Source organism: Crocodylus siamensis, chromosome 14 (genome assembly GCF_052110815.1).
Source record: "Crocodylus siamensis isolate JL-2025a chromosome 14, ASM5211081v1, whole genome shotgun sequence".
In the NCBI taxonomy this organism is placed as follows: Eukaryota; Metazoa; Chordata; order Crocodylia; family Crocodylidae; genus Crocodylus; species Crocodylus siamensis.
In genome coordinates, this window is record NC_143408.1 from 21,855,415 (window position 1) to 21,879,918 (window position 24,504).

At 45.0% G+C, this 24,504-nt stretch overlaps 1 protein-coding gene across 1 annotated transcript; it reads right to left on the reverse strand.

The window, feature by feature from the left end:
- Nucleotides 1–20,001: 20,001 nt before the first annotated feature.
- Nucleotides 20,002–22,446, reverse strand: LOC149853443 (uncharacterized). Its single transcript, XM_090027497.1, has one exon. The coding sequence runs from the start codon at nucleotides 22,394–22,396 to the stop codon at nucleotides 21,032–21,034; it is 1,365 nt and encodes a 454-aa protein (XP_089883623.1). The 5' UTR covers nucleotides 22,397–22,446; the 3' UTR covers nucleotides 20,002–21,031.
- Between the last annotated feature and the right edge of the window lie 2,058 nt (nucleotides 22,447–24,504).

Consider the following 24,504-nt stretch of genomic DNA (forward strand, 5'->3'; position numbering starts at 1 on the left):
ACTGTTCCTCACCCAGCTCAGGAAGTCATCTGTAGGAAAGCTTGGCCCTGCTGTCTTACTTATGCTTCTGATTTAGAAGCTATAGAGTTACATACAAAATGCTTTATTGGGAGAAGAGAAGGAGTAGTATAGACAAGTCTGGTTGTACCTCTTTTCTTCGTGAACTACATGTAGACACTCCTCAGGCTGGAGCAGGATACCTAGTTAGGAGCCATGTGTTTTTCAGCTATGGAGAAAGTGCTTAACTGGTCAAGGAGCCAGGCCTAATGGCATGCTTCCTCATGGAGCAGTTCCAGCTGCTGGCTAGTTTCTTTGGCAGGAAACACTTAGAAAGACCATCTGGCTCTACTGGTGTCACAGTGCATTTATACCTTGGGCCAAACCCAGCATCTGTGCTCAGCTTTTGGCTGATGTAGCGGGTGCACATTTAGTTGGAGGAGATTCACAACCCCCCCCCCCCCCCCCAAAAACAAAACACCACGTTCTCCAGCTTGGTGCGAGAAAATGCTATGGAGAAAGATCGGACTCAGCTCTTCTGTAGCACTTGCAGACCCACGTTAAAAACACAGCAGTTGGTTTCTTGTAAGTAAATGAAAGCAAGCATGGGCACAAACACTGCTTTAGGACATACGAGAGACTTCTGTCATTCTCCATGCTCCTCTGCACTAGGTTTATAGTGAGACAGATCAAGATAAGATCAGCTAAAGCCATTTTATTGGCATTTACCAGTACTAAAACATATCAATTCAGGTAGCATAGGTTTACACATTTCACCAGCACCCATAAGACCATCATCCTTCATGATTTCTGTATGCCAGCTGGGTTATGAGGACAGCTGTTACAGCTTTATAGTTGAAGAGTCTTTCATTAACAATCAAAAATACAGGACTTAAATGAATCTAGGCTTGCCAAGCAGTAGAGGGGAAAGAAGTGGGGTGTAGGGACACAGGAGCAGGTAGTATTATACAAAGCATTGAGGTGCAGAGAAAAGACAGTTACTTTTGAGGAAACCCTTATGCTTCGATGTGGCTTGGGGACACTTAGCACAGTCACACCTGTTGCTTTTAAACAGCATGAGAAGGGGTGTCTACACTGAAGCTGGGGTAGATCTAGATCAAGCCAGTCCTGCAACATCTCTAGGACTGATGCAACCTCAAATGTTACCTGCAGGCAGCATTGCCCCTCCCATACCCACTCTCAGATATGCTCCAGCCTTATTTCAGGAGACTGCAATGTTGGATACAGCAGCATTCAGAGATCCAGTTAGCTCCAGGACACATTTCTGTACTGGTGACAGTGCTCAGCTCCTCCAGGCCCGTGGATCAGAGGCAGCAGATGGAATTCAGACCCGCAGAGATGACTTGTGAGGTCACGTCAGTCTGTGATCTGCACAGACAGCTGGGCACCCTGCCTGCTTAAACGGGTAGGTCAAGGGCTCCGGTCACTTCTGGGAGGAGCCTATTACTCCAACAGGCACACCAGTGGTTTTGCAGCAGAAAGGGGACTGGGATTTTGCTGCGTCTTGTAGAATCAGCATTTCAACATCAGGGCAGGCTTCAGCACGAATGCAGCAGCCTGGATTGAGAGAGAGAGAGAGAAAGGAGGGGACAGCCCAGCTTCAGTCTTTTTATTGCTCTTTCTATGGGAAGGGACAGATGCTGGGTCACCTGAGCATCAGCACTACTGAGACAGCAGGCCAGTCTGGGTTTCAGCAGAATGATGTGGGGGCTCTTACCCTAGATCTCCATCTCACCTTGGATTTATGCTGGTCAGGGTTCAGTCTGTCACTGCAGCAGGATGGGCTTCAGCTTCTTGTACAGCCGGCAGAGCATCCTGTAGAGACACTTGCAAGGCCATGGGATAAAGGAGCTTTCTTCTCTTACCTGGCCCTCACCAGTGTTTTGCACAGCCTGCATTTCCATGGCCCATGCAGTCTGAAGAGCATGCTCAGCCTCTTCAGCCACTTCTGTGGTCTGGGCAGGAGAAGCCAGTTGGGCAGCTGGCTCTTGGGAGAGTGCCATCCCTCCAGAAGGCTGGGCATCAGCAGTCATTTGCACCTCTGCCTCTTGCTCAACAGCATGCATCGCATCAGGATTCCCTGGCATGTTTTGGGTAGCAGGCTCTCTGCCCTGCATCCCCTGTGGGGTAGATTCGTTGGCCATCTCTGCAGGTATCTCAGGAGCATGGACCCTCTCCATCTCCTGCAATGCCTCTCTGGTCTGCTCTGTCATCTGGACTGCAGGCTCCGGCTCACGCTGCAGAGGTGGCTGATCCACTTCAGTCTTTTCTATTATATGTAGAGCAGGCTCCTGGTCTTGTGCCACCTGTGCAATGGCCTCACCAGTGACGATGTTTCCCATGGTGAAGATCTAAGGTTTCTAGCAGGGCTCCTACTGTCTGACTGCCTCCCCCAGTAGCAGGTAATAAGTCCTTGCTGATAAAAGAGGTAGGCAGGGCAGCCAAATTCTGCTGTTAAGAGTATCCTAGTAACCAGCAATAAGCATCCCACCTGCAGAGATATTAGAGATTAATTCATACACACACACACACACACCCACCCTCCCCCTCAAGATTCAACACTAGGTCCTAGCCATCTCGGGGGGGCGGGGGTTGCTGCCCTAGTAGGGCACTGCAGGTGCTCTGGAGTTGCTAGAGGTCCCAACATGGATTATCTGGAATGGAATCCCTAGCATTTCAGACAAATGAGGTTTTCAGAACCAAGCTTAGTGGGAAGAATCCAAAGTGCAAGTCTGTTCTAATTCACAGACATGGGGAACTTGGGATGACTTTAATATTACTATTATTTGTACATGATCCTCCTTATTCTAGGTCTCAGGTTCTATGGACAAAGGAGATCAGGAACAAGGAAACAGAGGGACCCCAATGAAGACAAACTGGTAGGCGTGAACCCAAAACCGGAAGCTGCATCTTACATTATTTTTTTTTAAACCACTTTGGAAGTTTAGTGTAATTTAGATTAGGGTTTTGGACTTGGTTTTGCATAAGGAATTGAGTGAAATGCTTTCTAAGTCTCGGTGAATCATTGCTGGCAACTACTGAACCCACAGCCCAGTTCAACCTTACCATCCTTTCAGAATGATACTCTACCATAGTGTTTAGTACTTACTAGTGGAGGGCAATGAAAGTGCTTAGAGGGCTGAGGCAACTGGGGTTATTTGCTCTGAGGAAAAGAAGACTGAGGTGGGGGAATTTAATAGCAGCCTTCAACTCTCTGCAGGGCGGTTGCAAAGAGGATGGAGCTGGACTGTTGTCAGTGGTGGCAGATGGCAGGACAAGGAGCAGTGGTCTCAAGTTCCAGCAAGGGAAGTTTGGGTTAGCTATAATAATAATTAAAACAAACAAACAAACAAACAAACCCCTCACCAGAAAAATAGCAAAGCACTGGAATAAGTTACCCAGAAGTTAGGGCATCTCCATCCTTAAAGGAGAAGAACTGGGTATATAGAGCTTTGGCTGAGGTGATGTAGTTAGGAAAGGTCCCTCTTTGGAGTAGGGGTTCAACTAGATGGCTTCCTGAGGTCCCTTCCAGCCCTCATTTTCTTCTTATACTGTACTCCAATAGTAAACTAAGTAATACTTGCCGATCCTTTAGTTGTTGATTGAAAAGAACTTTTCATGGCCCAAGTAAGATAAATAAAACAGGCACTAGTTGTTTCACCTTAATAGGGTCATGACGTTAACTATAGCTATTGCATAAATGCTTCTTTTTCTAGTACATGTAAGAAGGAATGTTATTACTTGTAAGCCAAAGCTGGACTCAACTTCTGTTTTGCAAACAGCTCTGAAGAATAAGATTACTAGCAACTGAGGACCAAATTTGACTTAGTAACAGCATCTTTGGCAAGGAGGGGGAGAAGGCAGAAGAGAGCAACACAGATATACAATTATTTCAAACAGCACTTCCTTCTCAGGGGCAGATTAACAATGACTTCCAGAAGCAGCTGGTAAACTCCATTTTATCACACCATAATCAAATATCACTTAAAGCACAGGAACTCAAATAGAGAGACCAACTACTCACCACCCACACTTACCAGCTTACTACAAACCACCTACCAAACAGCATCCAAACCCACAACCAGTGGAGAATTCTTAGCACATGCTTTGAAAGACAACAGACCAATCTTAAATAGGGCTGAATGGTAACACAGAATTAATTCCCCCTTGCTTTGAACATTAGTTTCACCTGGTTACTCTTTCCTAAAGCTATGTGTGCTGGCTAAAAAGAAAAGAACATTCAGATGGTAGATTTATTTTGTGTTTGGTTGTTTTGTATTTTGCTTGAAGTGTAAGAAGTAAAGGTGAACTGAGATGCAACAAGGCACATTCGCTCCTGCAGATTTAACAGTGCTTAGTTGTGGACATATAGTCTGTTGCCTATACAGTAAACTGTAGAGAAGTGGGCTCATACTTTAGGGGTACTGTTTTGGAATCAGAGCCTGTGGGATTATTTTTCATTAAATATTCAGAGAGAGATCATCCTCTTGTCTTTTAAGGGACTCAGGCATGCGGAGTCTGACGATTTTGCTTACTCCTTCCTTTTGCAATGGCAGTGTGAAATCAGGCTTCGAGCTCTGGGATAACCATGTCATAATAAGCCTTAGTTCAGACTTGTTCAATCTCTGCTTTTTTAATTTCTAAACTTGCCCTGAGTAAGGACACCCAGGCCTCTTTGTTTCTGTGGGCATAGGAGGCAGGGTAGAATTGTACCTTCTGCACTACCAAAACAGTTGCTATGTAGAGAGGGAGACTACTTTGCTTGTCTAGAAGGGACAGCTCTATTCTAGTCCAGATATACATTGCATATCTACTTTGGTCAGTCTACAAGGCAAGCTCTATCTTGCCTTCTACTTGTCTTTAGACTAACATAGCTAACTATGTCTTTATGGGCATAGTAAGCAACCATCAATCCTCTGGAGTATGGTGTACATGCAAGAGGTCCAGTTAGGTACCTGATGAATCTGCTTGTACGGAGTCTTACAACCTAAGACTCCAAGATGAACATGAGTCGTCAGTGTGACCAAGTCATCAGCAAAGCTAACGGCACTTTATCGTGCATCAGCAGACAAATGACAAACAGAACCAAGGGGTGATACTTCCCCTCTATCGGGCGCTGGTCAGACCGCAGTTGGAGTACTGCATGCAGTTTTGGGTGCCACACTTTAAGAGGGGTGTGGATAACCTGGAGAGGGTCCAGAGAAGGGCCACTCGTATGGTTAAGGGCTTGCAGGCCAAGCCCTAGAAGGAGAGACTAGGGCACCTGGACCTCTTCAGCCTCCGCAAGAGAAGGTTGAGAAGCGACCTTGTGGCTGCCTATAAATTCATCATGGGGTCGCAGAAGGGAATTGGTGAGGCTCTGCTCAACAAGGCACCCCGGGGGGGGGTCACAAGAAATAATGGCCATAAGCTAGCAGAGAGCATATTTAGACTGGATATTAGGAAGAACTTCTTCACAGTTAGAGCGGCCAAAATCTGGAATGGGCTCCCAAGGGAGGTGGTGCCCTCCCCTACCCTGGGGGTCTTCAAGAGGAGGTTAGATAGGCATCTGGCTGGGGCCATCTGAACCCAGCACGCTCTCCTGCCTATGCAGGGGGTCGGATTCGATGATCTATTGAGGTCCCGACCCTAACATCTATGAATCTATGAACCAACACACCAAGACCTTTGATGTGTATGCCTAGGCAACAGTATGGAGGCTGCCCAAGATCTACCATTCGCCCTTTAAACCATTTGAAGACTGAATCCAAAGGCCAGACCAAGTCCAGACATTCAGTGCCTTGATGGTTGTAATTTTTGCCAGGGAGCAACAGATAAGAACGGCTGCTAACTCTTTAATGCCTCAGTGAGGGTGTGTTTCTGTCAGGGTGATGTCCCTTAGCTTTTCTCCAACGAAGGAGTGCTCACAAAGCAGTGGGGGGCCTAGTGTTTCAAGGCACCCTCTACTCTGGAGGTTGCCATATTGTGGTAATTTATAGGCGCTACCCCACCATGAATAGACCCAACACACTGCCACCAGGGCCTCCAATTGGATGCAGTTTACAGCCATGCCCAGGACCATGGGCATAGAGAGAATTGCATTATATCAACCTGAGGGGAAGAGGGAAATTACTGCTTTAAGCACCTCTGAGTTGATTGTTTATAGATACTTCATCCATCCACTCTAGTCATACAGTTAGCAAAGCTAAACTGCAATGATTTACTCCTGTTTGAAACAGGTAGTAAATAATTGTGATTTACCTTCTCCTTTCAATGGGATGGAATGGGCACATAAAACAGTTATAGCCCATTCAGTTGACTGCAGCAAGTGTTCCCACTTTTTAAAGCAACCTGGTTGTTTCCTCTGTCCACGTACTAAGTGTATATGGATTCTGTGTCGGCATTTGTTGCCAAGAAGTCATTTGTTTCTGGGTTGCTTGTGGCACTTCTTCCAGTGCTTTTACATATTTGCTGGTAGGTGTCAATGTAACTGAAGTACAGAGGCAGCAGATGATTAATATCGCTCTTTGAAAATATTTTGCAATTAAAAATTGAATCTAGTCCATGATTTAAATTTCTTGGATGCAGCTGGGACAATATAAAGAGACTGGCATAAATCAGCACTTTTCCGAATGAGTCTCCTGATCATAGCAGGTCTTGGCAGTGCTTCCTGGTCCTCTGCAAGACCTGTTTGGTTACACGTTAGTAGCATAGCTCCTGCAGAAATGCATACTCTTCATTGCAAGAAAGTGCCTGCAGGACTGTAAAAGCAGGTGGAAAGGAGGAAGAGCTAACCTAAGGCCTTCTACAAAAGGCCCCGGGCAAACAGAAGCAGGGAAAAGATACCCTGCTGGGTGCCAAAGAAAGTGGAACTCAGTCTTTTTGCTGCATGGTGACTTTTTGACACGGACAATTTTTTTAGGTGCTTCAGGGGTTTTGAATACCTATGAATGGGAGGGGATGGTCTGTGTGATCTTTGGCAGGGTAAGAAGAAGAAGCAGGTAGGGAAAAATTAGGTTTCTGAGACGCTCTTTTCTGAATTTTGATCATCACTGTGAACATGTTTCCAAATTCCTGTCTCAGCTTTGTTAAGCAGATAGAGTAGGCTCCCTTTACTGTATTTATGGATCCAGTGTTTAGAGGTGCCATTATGTATTTTCTATATTATGTACTATGGCACAAGTCCTCTCTTAAGGAAATCCCAAGTAATGAAAATGATTCCCTATCCCTGATTTTCCTTTGATCATTTTAATTCATTAAACATTTAGTAACACACCTGTTTGAAAACTTTCACAAAGTTGGAGAGTGATATCCAGGTCACCATGGAAGCTGCCTGTTACCTTCTGTGGCCTAACTTCATTACAGAAGTCTGCCTGTGTGGAGCATGCATATTCACACCTGAAAGGCCCGCTCTTGGTTGGAACAAGAAATGGGCTTCTCTGAAATGATTTTGGGACCCAAAATTGGGGGGGGGGGGGGGATTTTTCTTTGTCTGAGATTCAGTGATAGAGAAGTTACAGTAGGGACATGCAGTGCCCGCGAGTTTATGGTTATCTGTTAGTCTCAGCTCTAGTGACATCAAACCAATTGTTATTTCCATGTTACACTCATTTAACAGGGCCAGGATACTGTCCTGTACTTGGAGACACTGTTTGCAGGAGGATGTTCACGTGGCTTGTCTTCTCATCCTGACCTTGTCTGGAGCATGAGGTAGGAGAGACCCCCCTGCACAGAGATGAGCAAAATTCCTTATAAAGCTGGGTTTTGAGGACAAAAATTTGGGATTTGCTAAGTAGGTCAATCCTTTTGTTATTATCAGTATGTTTGGGGGTTATTACTATTATTTTTTTCTGGGAAAAGGTTTGTTTTGGAAATGCCATCATGGTTTGTCTGGATAGTTTTAGATGAAACTTTGGATTTTACTATGTTGTTTCAGAAAGGAGCACAATTTAAAGGGAAGAAGGGAAAAAAAAAAAACACCAGAAAAAATCACATTCGTACCCTTGACTGACTGGGAAGGCAAGTTCCGGAGTAGTGGGTTTTCACATCTTTCCTCAGTTGTGAAAGGACCCAAGCACCCAAATCCAATGCCACCCTTCCTTTAGCCAGGTGGTGGCCTTTTCTTGGCGGGGAGGGAGGGGAGCGAGGAGGAGTTGTATCTTTGGCAGTCTTCCCAAGACTGTGTTCCTGGCCTGTGCCAAGGGTATATGTTTAGTTACAGTTCTTTATGTCAAGGTGTTTTACAGCCTTGTTGTGAGCCAGGAATTAAGAGGATTAAACCAATCCTTTCCTGTGGCAACGCTATATCTAAGGAGAGTGCTGGAGTCTGTTTCCTTTTTAATAGGAACAAAAGCAATGTTTTAAAATTGATGCTCCATACCATTTGCTCATTAACACACAGGAAAAGGCATTAGGGATTCATCCTCCCTTCCCCCCCGCATCCATTTTACTTTCGTTGTACGAAAACACAACCACACAGTTCAGGACCTGTAAACGAGTATTTATTGTGCGCTGCCAACATTGAAGTGTACTAGTTGATCACTTCAACAGACTTCCTTATCTTCCCAATCCAATAACAGTGCATGGGTATCAGAGCAAATATGTATTGCATTTGTAGATTTTTTTTTAATGATTCTATTATGTTAATGCACTGTTTTGCCAGGCAAGGCTGGTACTCAGTTGAGCAAAGGAAGTAAGATAGCCTGGGAGGGAGGGAAACAAGTATGTTGCAATGCAAAGTGCATAGTGGTCAGCAAGGTGTGGAGGAGAAAAAGCAATCAAAACCCTTAGAAAGATCTCATATATACAGCTCTGATGGCTAAGCACTGCAAATTTATTTATATAGGTTCAGATGCAGCAGGATGCATTACACATTCAGACAGGCCTCTCTAACTATTAGCAGGCAGAAGGGGAGGTCTACAGCACAGTCAATCCTGTAACAACAGCCCGGCTATTTTGGGTGTTGCTGCCACTGAGCATACACAACTGGTGCTGAGCTCCGGTCAGCCCAAGAGGCTGCATAGATATTCATACTGTTAACCTGCACTGAAGTATGAGCTGCTATGGGTGCACTACTTGCCCTCATGAATGTGGGTACTGGTAAGTCAAAGCACTGTAGACAGAGCCCAGAAGCATTCAGTACCGGAGAGGTCACCCTGCCCATGCTTCCCTAAGAAATTAGGCCATTGCATTACTCACACGTTTCCTGGGGCAGGCATTTTGCACACTGCTACAGTGGAAGACCCGAAATTAGTTCACCTGAAGAAGGTGTTGCTTGATGAGTGGAAGAGCTCAGCCTGTCCATACTCCAATGGACTAGAGCCACGTACAGGGACCTTGGAAGATACACGTCCCTTTGCTGAAGATGTTGGCTTCTTGGCCTCAGAAGTCAGCTACTTTCCTGGGCTGCAGTGCCACCAAAGCAGAGGCCCTTTGCCCTCCGTTCCCTGGGCCCCAGTGGCTACGTAAACCGCACTGTCTTCCCCTTCCCCTGGCTGCTTCAGAGCTATGGGGATGCCCTGTTGTTTGGCTCAGCCAGGTCCTTCATCTGTTCTGGTGCGGGGCTGCTGCTGAGTGCCGGACAGTTGGCTGCTGGGTGTTTTGCATGCGTAGTTCAATGGGGGTGGGGAAAGTGGGGCAGGGGCTCCAGAGACCTTTCTGAGACAACCAGGCTACTCCACAAAGCATGCCAGCATAATAAGGAAAGTGGTTTCTGCTGTGTCCTGAGGGATCTGGTGTAGGACTTGTATAGCTAGCTAAGCCAACGCATCTGATGTACCAGCTTAGATCAAAGGGCATGTCTACATGTGCACTTGAATGTGCATTAGCCTATTTTAATGCCCATTAAAATATCACAAAAACTGTGCTCTTTAGCTAACGTGCATTAAAACAGGCTAATGCATATTTTTCTAGTACCTCCCAATGGAAGTACTAGATTTAATGCGCATTAATGAACGTGTAGATGCACTCAAAGAGTTTAGAGGGAGTTCAGACTCTTCTGTTATTCCCTCTGTGGAGAGAGAAGCTGGGACCAGGTCAGGTTCTTCCATAGGCAGCCCAACCTGGAGTAGTCCTCTCCGTTCTGGGGATGGTGCCACAGATGACTATTTACCACTCCCCACTGGCGTCTGGCAACATCTGAGACAAGCTGAATAACACAAGCAGAGCATGGGTCTCCTGCTTAGCTGCTGCATCAGGCTTGGTTGCTGCTCCTTCGTCTTCTCTAGCAAGATCTCTGCCCAAGGCTGGGCCTCCCCACTAGGAAGTAAGGGCTTCTCATTCACCAGAGCCCTAGTCTCCCACCAAAGCAGCAGGGTTGGCTGGGCTTCAGCAGGGTAATGCGGGGTTCATGCATATTTTCTTGAGGCTCCAGGAATTCAGTTTCTTCTTTGGTCTGACAAAACATGCTGGTCAGGGACTCAGTCAGTCACTACAGCAAGATAGGCTTTAGTCTTTTGTACATCCTGGAGAGCACTCTGTAGAAACACTTGCATGGGCACATGACAGAGCAACCTTCTGTCCTCTTCTGGCCCTCAGCCATGTTTGGTGCAGCCTGTGTTTATGTGATCCACACAGTCTGCACAGCTTGCTCAGCCTCCATAGCCACACGCAGGCAACAAGGTCTCCAGTCTCAAGGTGAGCAGCTAGGCATCTAGCTGGTATAATAATCGCTTCCCTGAGTTGTACCTTTCATATTCTCTCCTGGATCTCAGCCCCTTGCATGCTCTGCCTAGTAGAGGTCTTAACATCAGGAGCCTTGTGTAGTCTGCACCTTTGCATGGTTTGGGTAGCAGGGCATATGTCTTGCAGCAGCTCTTTAGGAGGATTGGGCTCAAACTTCTGAAAGACCTTTGCATTGCAATGGCTTGCTTGTTCCCCCCCCCCCCCCCCCGCATGCCTTGCCATGCATCAGGCTCTCACACATGCTGCTGCAGAGACAACTGGTCTACTTTTGTGTTGCCTATGTCTGTGCAGTGGGCTCTGTATCCTGTGGTGCAACCTTGCCAGTAGAATCCCTTTGGTTTTCTATGAGGGTCCCTCTTGCTAGTCCGTTGCAATGTCGTTTGGAACAACTGGGCAATATGACGAGTCTCACAAGTCTCCTGATCTTTAGTTCTTTGAAGCACCTCACACAACTTTTTTTTTTCTAGCTCAGTTCATCCCCCAGTGTGAAGGGTCTAGACTAGTAGCCCAGCTGGGAGCACTGAATTACACTGAAATCTCTATACACATAAAGTCTTTACTGAGGTTGGAGGGTGGGCAGAGAGTCCAGGTGACCTCTCCTGCTTTATATTGATAGTATTTTGCTAACTAGTAACCGGCACTTCACCTATGCATTTGAATTCGAACCTATGCACTCACGTATGCATTCGAATATGGCCCTTTTTCTATTGCACGTGTGTAAAAGCCTGTTTCTGTTTTGCTGTGCTGGTATAAACTGCTGTAACAGCAGAAGGGACAACATCCCTTGGGTTGTGAGCAGAGCTGGTGGACATTTTCTGCATAAGGTTCATCTTCAGCAAGAAGTTGTTACAGGAAAAAGTATAGAACAAATTAAAAATGATTCTGTTTTGTTTGGGTCGGTGGATACTGTTACTCACACCCACACCACAAGACTCTCAGACAGACAACTTACACTCGTCTCCAATGGAGAACTTCATACGATTGGATTTTTTGCAGCAGAAAGGTGAGAAGGAGATATAATCCCTTCCTCTTTCATACTGACCAAAACTCAACATAGTTTCTTTTGAAAGTGAAGAGAGGCGGTACCCTGTTCGATATGCAACCACCACTCCCTACCAGGTCGACTAAGCATTTCATACCTAAGCCTCCTTTCAGAATCAGTTACTACCAAGGCCCAGGATGGTCATGAGTCAGGCCAGACATTTCAACAGAAAATGAATGGATATTGGGATTCTTAATTGCTAGCCCCAAGCATTTCAGATATCAGAAGCTGAAACCCTAAAAAACAAATAAAATAAATCACTACATCCAGATACACAGCTAGAGGTCTTCCTAGTTCCTACTTCACCTCCATTCAGGTTTTAAAGATTAATGCTTGTCTGATCAAGGCACAAAGAAGCCTCACTGAAGTCAGGCCTCACTAAATGCATGAAAACTGCCTAAGTGCAACTCAGCTTTAATAGAGCTGCAGTTTTAAGAAAATAAGAACTACAAGCATCATGGTAAAAAAGTGGGGCTTGACTACAGTGACTTTTTGTATCTATTCTCAGAAATTCACGGTTTGTTTGCCAGTCAAAGGATTTATTTTAAAACAACAACTTGGGTGGTGGGGGTGGGTAACCTGTGGCACGTGTGTGTATGTGGCATATTGCGCATGGGTGGCGGGGAGCAGAGAGCACAAGACAGGGAGGAAAAAGCAGAGCAGCAGACTGGGCAGGGAAGCAGATCAGAGTGGCACTTTGGGAAGGTGTGGGGCTTCATTTGCAGCACTCCAGCCAAAAAGGTGTCCTCCCCCGGTCTAGAAAACTGAAGGCAAGAAGTATTCCTGCCCTCCCACAATTTGATACTGCCTAATAGAAAAGCAGCAGGAGGCAAATTATAGTTTAACTTGCATTGGTTAGACACTAGGCAGTGGAAGAGTTTGGTGCTCAGGAAGCCAGTCATAGATGGTTTTCATTCTGGAGTGGCTGCTGCATTCGATCGTGCTTTGCTATGGTATTTTGGAGTGACCTTTTCCTGTCTGAGAATAATTGGTCACATTTTAACCAACTTGGTAGCTAAAATTGCAGAGTTTTCCATGGGGCATTCTGAAGTTACTTTGAAACTTCATCAGTCTGAACACAACCTCCACTGAACAACAAAATTGCAGTCAGCCCAATTAGCAAGGTTGATAGACCTTGATGATTTACTCTGCGCATCTTGAAAATGGTAAATGAGTGCTTATTTAAAACTTACCAACATAGTCATATGTAATAAGGAAACTGAAAATATTGAACAATATGATTACTTAAATAACTGCATGCATTTACAGCATACTCTCCAAAAGATACATCAGCAAAAAGTTGCATCCAATTTAGAGTAAGAACTCCTTTTACTTGGAATGCTAAGTGTTTTACTGTAGCTATCAGCCAATGATGATGCACCTTACTTTAGGTAAATAACTGGAATACAAACAGAAAAGTTGATTATAATTGATGATTTGAGTCAAGGCTCTCCACTTGGTGGTTAAAATATCAACCTGTCTTGCCATTTAGTGTCAAGAGATTAATAAGTAAATAAGGGAAGTTAAAAACCCCCCAAAACAAACAAACAAAAATCACCTCTTAATTTGAGACCAGAAACAGTTGTACTAAGTGATTTCCCTGAAAACTTTGACATTGAAATCAATATAACTCCAGGAAAAGAAAACTACACACGCAGCCACATACATTTCCCCTCCCTGCCCTATGCAAAGATAGATACGAAGTGTAAAAGCAGGGACAACCTCTCCCTTCCCCCAAATTACACATGGAGTGGATTAATGTAGGCCAGTTGAATTGCTACCATCTAACAATGAGATTGATTCCACAATACCTTGGATAAAGGAAACACCAACATTATAACCAATGGAAACATCAGAACTCAAGGCAAAAAATGACATATGGACACGTACAAGTACCTCCATCATAAACTGCTACAAAATTTCTTTCAAAGAATCTCAGTATCCCTAAGGACCATCTCTTCCAGCAGCCACTCAGCATTTATAATAGGAAACATCCACCTGATCTTAAGTGGGACACAAAAACTTTCCCCATGCTCCCAGCACATCAGCTCCGCTGACTCACTCTCCCTTTTACATCACATGCCTGCCTAAAGGGGAAAGGCATGAAGTACCACATTTAGTTTTACTTCAATACAAAATGAGGTGGTGTTCCCCCCCCAGGTAGTATGGGGGAAAAAGTCCTCGTCTGATAATTGCAAACAAGAAAATCTTACTAAATACATTGTCTATCGTTAAACTGCTGCCGAAAACAGCACGTGCTCAGCAATGGAAACCAGCTATGAAGCTGATTAAATGCAGCCAACACTGAACATAGCCATAAAACACATGGCCCACATTGGGCAAACATGCGGATAGGAACGTGTGTGCACGTGTGTGTGTGTGCACGTGTGTGTGTGTGTTGCTAAAAGAAAACCCAGGCAGTCGGGTTTAATTTTTTAGGGGCACCTACTTCCCTCCAAGCCCCTAAAAAATTAAACTTCATTTCTTCATAAGGAATCCCGTAACTGCAATTTAACCTTCCTCTGAAAAAACATCCATCCGTCCTCTCTCTATTAGTTCAGTGAAACAAATGTGACCATTCCTGTTTCCTCCCTTTCTTTTATAATTTCTCTTCTCTGATATCTTCCTTGTCCTGGTCAATGTAGTGTTTCAGGTTATATAGTCCCAACTTCAGGCACTCTTTTTAAATGAAAGCCAACCCCTTAAAGACCTGGTCGTTTCCTACTTTCCATATACTGGTTTTAACTCATGCTCACAGTGTTCTCAATATTGTTTCCTCAGGCCCCTTTGGCACGAGTCTGTATAGTACCATCTCTTTTGATAAGGAATGGCTTATTTTTGTGACACTCAAAAAGAGGCGTACCCTTTCCCACACACCCTTTGCATATGTACACTCCCAAAACATGTCCTGCTGTTTCTTCTTCCCTTGGATACATTGCTGATCTCACTAAACTCCATCGATATTGCACCTCCCTCACTGGCAAGATATTTCTCACAATCAGCCAAGCTAGATCAACAGGCTCCCCTCCTGTCGTTTGTCAACCACCTCCTTCTACACTTGTCCTATTTTGTACATCTTTATAAAACTTTCCTTTCTCATGTAGTGAATGGGAGGTTGCCACACCCATGACTCCTTCCAAGAGCCCCCATATATTCCCCATCTCTCAAGATTGCACCTGCCAGAAAAACTGGCCGAAGCACACTGCTTTCCCTTGCCCCTTGGTTGCCTCTTTACACATGGCCCATATGCATTTTGTCAAAGAATAAGCCTGTGTCTAGCATCTCCCATCCCTCTCATCTCTCTTGCTTTATACAGGTCTGTCCTGGCTAGCCTTTCTCTTTTTTTCTTTCCAAAACAACACGCATATTTCCCTTTGTACTTTTGGTAACTACTACCACCATGACAGTGGAAACAGTTCAGGTGTTCAAAGTGGTTGGCAGTAGCACTGCCCTATCTGCCGCTACTTTCCCAGCAAAGGACAGCGTCCTTTCTGTTCACAACCATAACGCTTGTCATACCCTCATTGCCATCTTTTCCCACGCTTTATTTTTCTTTCCCTTCTGCCTTGATAGGGATCCCTAAAATGTTAATCTCTCCCTCCACTACTTGTAGTCCAAGTTTTTCATTTTGTTTAATTTAGCCCCAGTCACTTCACTGTACTCCATTGTATGTTTTAGTATCCTTTCAGTTGATAATTTATCTCTAATCATTACACTGATGTCCATGTAGAGTGCACACTTTACCTCTCCCCCTCCTGGTATCATTATCCCACCTACGATTTGATCTTTCCTTATTCTTTGCGCCAGCAGCTCCATTGCACATACCAACAATATTGGTGACAACGGCACCCTTGTCTTAGCCCTGTTTGGATTTTTAAAGGCTTTGTTCAGATGGTAATTTACTAGCACTTGGCTTTCCATCTCTCCATATATCAGTTTTATCCACCCTACCAATTTCTCTGGGAAACCTGTTTTCTGTAACACTTCAAATATAAAATTGTGACCCATTCTATCATATGCATTCTCCAGATCCAAATTTGCTATTGCTGTATTTCATTTCCTCTTCTGAACGTGTGTCAGTATATCCCTTATCAGTCGAATTGAGTGAGAAATCCTCCTGCCTGGGACTGTGAAGGTTTGATCTTTGTGCATTACTTTTGTCAGGTTCTTCTGTATTCTCAAAGCCACCGCCTTTGCCAACAGCTTGTCATCTGTATTTTAGCAGGTTCTTCAAAAACTTTTTCTCCCCTTTCTTGAATAATAAAATTGCTATTCCACTTGTAAAATCGTTCCCCGTCCCTCCTTTCCTCACTATTCCTTTGAAAACCGCTACTATATCCATCCCCATCCATGTCCAGTATTTCTCATAAAATTCCACGGGTAGTCCATCTGCTCCTGGACGTTTTCCTCTTTTAAATATGGAGCGTCCCAGGACTTGTAACAAGAACACCCAGTTCCAGCCACAAAATTAGCCCATGGATCTTTTATTGGGGGGACGGGTACCTGGAGTATGAGCACATACTGAGCAGTGCTGAGCTGTGGGGTCACCCTGGCTTGAACGATGTTGACTCTGGTGGGGCCCAGCCCGATGAACTACAGTATGCAGTAAATCATAAGCCTTTAGCTTTGAACTAGTATTGGGTACTAGGTACTTGTACTACATAGAAGTAGGTGCCAAAGTGCTGTTCAAAAATGTGTTTGTGGAGTACCTGTGCTAAAGCTTGCAGCAGTTTCAAAAAAAGGCAACATGCATCAATTCTGGATAAATTAAGTGCACGGGCAATATATACAATTTTTTAGAGCCGCGTTTCATGTCAGGGGTATTTTTTTAAATTTGCTTCTCACTGCCATTTGCTCAGGGAAAGCAGGGTCTGACAGTAAGGAAAGGGGGAGGGGGCTGCCAGGGGAAAAGGCTGGGGAGAAGCAGAGAACAAAGAGGCTACCTGACCCGCCCCGATTTATTTTTCCTGCTGTAGCAGTGGGAGGGAGACAAATTCAAGGGAAAGCTCCAATAATTAAATTCTCTATTTAGAAAATTATAACAAATTTCTAAGTTTTCCATATACAGAATCTAATGACTGGGGGGTTGTCTTATAATCAGGGTTGTCTTTTATTCAAGTAAATATGGTAATTGGGGTCAGGCAAGATTTCTACCCTACGGAGAGATCGGGGGGGGGGGGGGGTCCTTTCCTCTGTAGCAGGGGATGTGGCCCTCTTCTTTGAACTTCCTCAAGTTTTGCATGCTGGCCACTGTGGTCCCCTGCTTTACCTGTGGCAGGTTAGGGTGTTATGTCTTGGGCTGTGCGTCAGGGTTGACCGTGTATCTTGCTAAGAGGTTAGATACCAGATTTATATAGGATGGTTTGACTAAGGACGGGAGGCAAAGGGTAGTTTGGAAAGGGGTTGGACTAGATGACCTCTCAAGGTCACGTCCAACCCTGCTTCTCTGTTATTCTTTGATTCTGTTCCTTATTCTAGCTTCTGAAACACTATACAGCTGAGCCACTGTGTTGCAAATTCAAAGTTTCGCTTCTTTAATGTGGTCTTATTTGGCATTCCGATTTAAATATTAAAAATAAAATAGAACTGAAATGCAAAATGGTACAACATTTGTTCATGTAAATTGATGATCACTTAACAATGCATGATGTAGATTGACAAACTAACAGCTGTACAGCAGACTGTGTGCAAGTAGGCTTGTAATTTAGGAATAATGCTTGCAAAACGATAGCCTGCGGTACTATGTTACATGAACCAGTTTAGGGTGAAAATTGATCCCTGTCACCTGTTTTCTGCTGCCTGCAAGTGACATTCATGTAATTATACATTTCAATGCTGTTATAGATTAGATTGATGTCTCCAGCTACAAATAATCACCATCATTGTGTCACAGAAGTCACAGTCACTGATCCACCATGAGTTTCTTTACTGTGTGGGAGGAGAAGCAAGCATTAAGCCCATCATCACAGGCACAAACCACATAGACAAACCTCCATTAAAGCATGAACGATCCTCAAATGCAAGGATGCAAAGACAAGTCCTTTTCAGACCCTAGACAGGACCAAGTAAGCACCCTAATATTTCAGAAATAGGGTCCCCTATTGTACGATACCAAAACAGATTCTACCCTTTCATTCTTTTCCCTGACCCTTTGCTGTGAAAACAGGAAGGTTGGTTTCAGCTGTAATCTGGCTCTGACAGTTCTTGCTTTCTGCTGTCATCCAGACCTAGACTGGTCCAGGAAGGAAAGGGCCTCTGCTCTTTCAGCTGATTCTGTGATTACTCTTGTCAAGATTTTCCTGGTTTCTAGTTTTCTTGCAACCAAGCTTGTGTGGACTCGCTGTTGGTTTTCTGCGTGATTGAAGAACAGAGGCAGCAGATGGTAAATATTGACCTTTGAAGATATTTGGCCATTAATTGAAGTTAATCCATGATTTAAATACAGATGGAGGCTAGCATAAATTGGCAGTGTTCAAAGCACCGATTCCTAGAACACAGCAGGTCTAGGGAATAATTACAGGTGCTCTGCAGAGATCTGTTTTGGCTGCACATCCTTTTCTTTCCAGCTGTTTCTACAGGGTCCCAAGTCTCCATATGAGAGGCAGCGCTTTACTAAAAAGAAGCCAGCCTCACTGTCTGTACTAATTCCCAGGGCTACGTACTCAAAGATGAAGGACTCAAGATGCTCTCTAGATTAACTTTTCCAGCAGTCCTGTTAGGAATAAGTAAATACCTTCTTAAGCCAGATTTTCAGCATAACATTTCTCAGGTGCTACAAGGATTTTGTATGACGGCAAACAGAAGGGTGGGTCATCTGTATGATTTGGAGGGGCTTCTCTGACACTTTTTTCATATTGGGTTTTGGCTCCCCCTGCGACTCTTTTTGTTGATTCATTTGGTTGATTATATACAGATACACCAAGGAAGGGACTGTAAGGAAACATGTTATTTATGGGCACTCTTCCTCTAGAGGAAAGTGTATATATTGGCTGCATTACATACAGTGGAGCACAGTCACTTCTTAAATAAATGTGAAGTTATCACAACTCCTATTTTCTAATTCGCCCTTGGCTGTTTCTTCCTACCAAGGCTTTATTATTACAGCAACATTTGATTGAGGACATTACAAGTTGGAGAGTGTGCCCCGAGGGAGCGCTAACCTCTCTCTCCTTTCCAGGGCAGAATTACAGAGTCCTGGCTAGTAGGAGGAGACGTTTCACTTACTCATAATTCTACATGAGCGCTGCTGGAGCGTTGGGCACAAAATTTCCACAGTTGAAATAATAAAGCAAGAAGGCACAGTGGGGCAAGATACAGCCCATCTCCATGATGCCATTTAGAAATTCAGTATAGATTGGGTAATGCCCCCTTCATACTTCTCTTCAGATGGTTGGGGGATTCTCTTGTACTTGAATATTCACTGAATACTCTGTGTACAGAGGATAGTGCTGGGTACTTAGTGACTTGACTTCTTGTTGGTCATTTGTAGCAGAATGAGCCTCAACAGGTTATTTTTTCCTCTTCCAGTCTGGAGGCAGAAAAAAAAACCAAAAAAACAAACCCCTCCCCCCCCCCAGACTTGGAGGGTAGTTAATATCCTAGTCACTCCCGAGCGTGGTTAGCCAGCCATACTGTTTTTAAATTAGATGGGAATAAATGCAGCCAAGGTTACAACAGTTTTGGATAAAGGCAGAAGCAACCCCAAACCTAGTTGTACTTGGATAGTCATTCCCCCCCTCCGCTCATTTCAGTAGGCAAGCATCGCACTTGTTTTCTAGTTTTCTTCACCAGGAGAAGTTTTAAAAGGCTTAAGTGCCCGTTGGTTACACAGTGCAGGTGTAGTGTTGGCAATTTGACCAGTCTATACACAGCTTCTTTTGTCAAGTACACATTTAAAAGGGGCTTCTATTTGGAGTAGCAATGCTATATCCAAGACTGGATAAATTATATTTTTGGCAATTATATATTGTAAATTATATAATTTTGAGAAAATTAAGTGAACAGGATTAGACTAGGCACTATATGCCGTAATGAAAGCGGATGTTATTCAATGGCCTAGGATTTCACATGGTTTGGAAGCAGTGCTTGCGCCCTTCCACTGGAGGATTTACTTGTAGGACTCTATAATAGCTCTGTCAGTAGATTTATCACTTGCACTCCAAGTTCACCTCCAGTTTACCAGCAGGAAACAGGAACCCACCAAACACTGATGTTAATAAAACAACATTTTATTGAGAGTTACAAATGTTTAGCTGTGCCCATTTAAATCGATTCAAGGTGCAGCACAGATTCCCCCTGTACCAATATCCACAAAGCATTTTAACATAAATTGGTTTGGAGTGACTGTATACCCTAGCCATTTTGTACTGTTTAAGAGAGATTACATAATTAATACATCAAGTATTTGTTCCGTCAGATACGACTACTTGCTCGATCCAGTGAAGTAAGAGGGATATTGTTAAGTGCAAAGAGCTAAGCAAGTGCAGGGGGAAAAGGGAGGAAGAAGAGACAACTGCATTAAAGATAAATGTGCCAAGAACTAGAGAAACATCCCCCCCCCCCCCAAAACATGGAGATGCAATTAGCTTGGCCTACAGAGAAAACCCAACTCCCAAAGCTCTAGTGCAGGAGGAGACAGAAAGCTTAATCTCACAAGTATGCTTCCAGGGAATACATCATTTAGTCAGAGAACCCACTTTGCTGGCAGGAAAGTAGGAAGCCTGCCCCAACCCCTTACTGGAGTCTTTATGCATTATATCCCATCCCTTCACAGGGCAGCCAGTTTTAGCTAAGAGTGCTTGCCCTCAGTTCAAGAATAGCAGTATTTTCATCTTCAATTCTTGGTGTTTCAAGGGGCTGGAGGGGGGAGAAGGGGTCAGGACTCCTGTCCCAGGTGCTGTAGCTTCTAGAGAAATTCAAAATGTAGATTTTTCTTGCCAACCTAGGTGCCAGTTGTAGGAGGAGAGCTGCACTGCACAGAACAAGCTGTAGATGTCCCCCTCCCTTGTCATCTGCCAGAAGGGAAGGGAACTAGGAATGCACTAATCCAGACTCCAGGGTGATTTCCTTTCTGCTGAGTCTCAACAACATCATGTTGCCAGTACAGTAGGCCAGTCCTTTAGTGAACTTTTAAGCTTTTCTGGCATGGCGCAAGCTGCTGGCATGGCTTCTGCCATCTGCAGAGCTGTCCGGGTTCCTTCATATTCAATTTGTACAGTATAAATGCAGGGCCTGTGTAGCAGGGTTTGGAGTCTTGTTCAGCAGATTCAGTCACCAGAGGGGCCCATGAAAGTAGTGGGGATTCAGTCTTTACTGTGGCCTGAGTCTTGAGCCCCGGGTCACTATGTGCAAAATGCCAATCCTAACTGTTTCACGCATTCTCTGCAGTGCAGGTTCTGCCTCCCGGAGCTCTTCAGTGGGGCGTGCAGCTGGTGGGCACGCTGCAATTCCCTCCTTGGCCCCCCACAGGGTTTGGGCTGAGGATGTGCTGTGCTGTGCCAGAGGGAGGTTGTCAGCCCCCTTGCAAGTTGCTGCAGCAGATGTGTCCACAGATGCTTCTGAATGCTCCTCTGCAGCAGGCCACGTTGCCCCTTCACAGACTGGGATGTCTTCAGTTGCCTGAGCAGACTCCTGGCCAACTTGCCGAGCAAGCAGGGCTTCAGTAGGACAGCATGGAGTTTTTTGCACAGCCTGCATAGCAGCCGGGGCCTCGGACTGGTCTGCGTCTTGGTCATTTTTCTCACCGGGCTGGGCTTCACTTTCCTGCGTGGTCTGCAGATCAGGCTGGACATTAGCAGGGTGTTGCTGCGTCTCCTGCATCACCTGTGGAACAGCATCAGCCCATGTTGCTGGCTTGTCTTCTGCCACGTTCTGTGCAGCCTGGCTCTCCCCTGTGGTTTGTGCAGTCAGGGCCTGAGTCTCTTGGCAAGCTGGTTCAGCCTCCTTAGTTGCTTCTGTGGCCTGCACAGTGGAGGGGACCTCAACAGTCCTTTGCATGTTATCAGCCTGAAGAGCAGACTCTTCAGCAGGAGACATCTCTACAGTATGCTCAACCTCAGCTTCCTGCTTGCTCTCCACATCAGAAAGGGCCCCAGATTCTCCCATAGGCTCCACTGCAGGTTGCATCTCTGAGGGCACATGCACTTCAGCCTCTACAATGGTGTATGCAACAGGCTTTGCTTCGGCAGGGCAGGAAACTCCTGGAGACACAGGTTGGCTTCCCTCTGCGAGATGCGGGGCAGGGTGTTCTTTGCCAGTCTCATCTAGATGCTCTCCTTGCTCTTGCACAGTTTGTGGAGCAGGCTGCCCATCTGACCTCATCTGTGCAGGGGCCTCAGTTTCTTGTGGCATCTCAGCTGCTGAGGGGACCTCTGCCTTTTGCCCGTGCAGCTCAGTCGAGTGGGTTTCTGTATTCTCTTCTAGCACTCGTGCAGCAGGCTCTGCATCCAGTTTGGCCTTGCTTTCACCAGTGTCATGCTCAGTCTGTGCAGCAGGCAGGACCTCGATGGCTTGGGGAGTCTCTTCTGTATCCTTGGGAGGAAAGTGGTTCTCTCCAGTCCACGTGGCAGCATCTTGCAAGGTCTGGACAGGGAGAGTCTGGTTAGCTTTGGTCTTCTGCATCTTGGATCTGAGAAAAGTACGGAATCCCTTCTTCTTACTGAAGGCACTCCCCATGGCCAGCACCTGCAGTCAGACACTTCCCTCACAAGAGCTTTACTCTTGAATGTTTTTTGACCTCGGTACTAGTAGCTGGCAGGGTCTTTTAGGGAAGTGGGAGACAGGCAAGCATCCCAGGCTGCACCCTGCGTCAGGAGCAGCCGAACAAAAGCAGCCTACCTGCAAGATATGAAGAGATTCATTAGGGATTAATGATGGGTAAAGACTCAGCAGACACCAACTCTGAGCAATTGACTGGAAGGGCTGATTTGCCAATAACGTGCTGCCACAGAGGCAAAGGGCAGATATTCCCTAAATAACGCTATGATCACATTTCTTTGAGGAAATAAGTTATGTTAACTGCTTTTTAATGGGAGTTTGCAGGACAGGAGTGAAAGTACTGGAAACTGCCCCATAAAGTTTTGGGGTCCCATGCTTCTTTTCTCTGGCAAGGTTAGGCAGGAGCCAGGTGGTGGGGAGGAGGAAAGAGAAGAAACCCACACACCCTAGTATTTAAGCTTTTGTTTCTGGACTCTAAAGCAAGAAGAGCTAGAGGGGGGTGGGATTTAAAGATATCTTTTGGAGCATTTTCAAACTAGCAGGGGGTGGGGTTACAGTCACAGAAGCTGATGGGAGTGAGTTTTTTCTGTTCCTTCCAATCACCCTTGTTAAAATGTTTCAGTTTTCCCCCTCCCCAATAAGTGACTATTCTCAAGTGCTGCAGGATTCAGGACATTAAAAGGAAAAGAAAGCCTCAGAGTGAAGAGCTGCGACAGCTGGCAAGACTGGGTCTTTATATTTTCAGCAATTCACAACTAACATAGGTGGTTTAAAGTAACACCTGACTAGCACATCAGCTAACTCAGCCTTGAGAAAGAGGGATAAGTCTGGGTTTGGCTCATAGCAAGGGGGCGTTAATAAATTCTGGAGTTAGAACTTGTTTTAAGAAAAAAGAGAAGAAAAAAAAAAAGGAGGCAGAGAGGCAGAGCAGAATTTAACTCCCTTTCCTATAGCTGCATTGCCTCTGCAGAGGCCAAGAAGGAAGCTAGAAGCAAGCCATAAGTCAGTCAGGCTGTGGCTTGCTTTCCTCACCAGGATGCATCACTGCTTGGCTATCATGCAAGTTCCTTCTTTCATTTCAAGAGATGCAGGGAAAGTTCAAGGGCACCTTCAAAGTTTAAGGGCCTTAGGCACTTTAAAGATACCTTGCTAGACGCATTTGTTAGTCAGAACTTTGCAATGCAATGAAGGACTCTCCATAGAGCAGAGCATGTTAATAGAGGGCAGGAAGAGACATATCTTTTAATTGGATATCAGCAACAGGTATATTATTTAACTATTTTATAGGCTACTAGAGTCTGTACATTTCCAAGAAGCAAAAGGGACTCCCTCCTAGTACCTAACCCCCATCTTACAAGAACAACAGTAAGTTTTGTTCCAAGGTATTTCTGCAAGTTGATTAAGTACATTGGAGATGATTGTATCTGGGGCCAACTAAAAACTTAAGGGGTAAAGTACACAGTCAAATCAATAGCACCATCAAACCCCCATCACAGAATTAATATACACAGAGACAGACCAGCCCACACTTACCAAACCTCCTCACTGGCTCTACAGTCTCCACTAATTACTCAGCAGTTGCTGAATCCATCTGCTTTAAATAGAGCTAGGTAGTTACAGCAAACCCCTTCCTCCTAAATCCCTAAAGATTAGTTCCACCAGGTTTCTGTGCTCTCACACTATGCTTCCTGGGGAAATAAGGAAGGAGCTTCAGTTTCCTTTGGATTGTTTTTTGCAACAGTCTGTGACTTTGATTCGGTAGATGGAGGTTTGGTTTTGTTTTGGTCATTTTCTGGTTGGCTTTACAATGAAAAAGAAAGTAAAGCTGACATTCAATATGGTGCAGTGCTTGTCTGTGCAAACTGATGGTCAGTTAGTGTGTGGTGCAGACCAGCAGAAAACCAGGCACACTGCAGCTATATGCAAGTAGTTAGTTACGCAATTTAGGAATGATGTTATCAGAACTAGAGCTGTGGTATTATTTATGGCAAGCATTTTGGGGTATCTGAACCCCTTTAATGCTGCCTTCCAGTGATTCAGTCTTGCAATCGGTGATTCTACTGCGC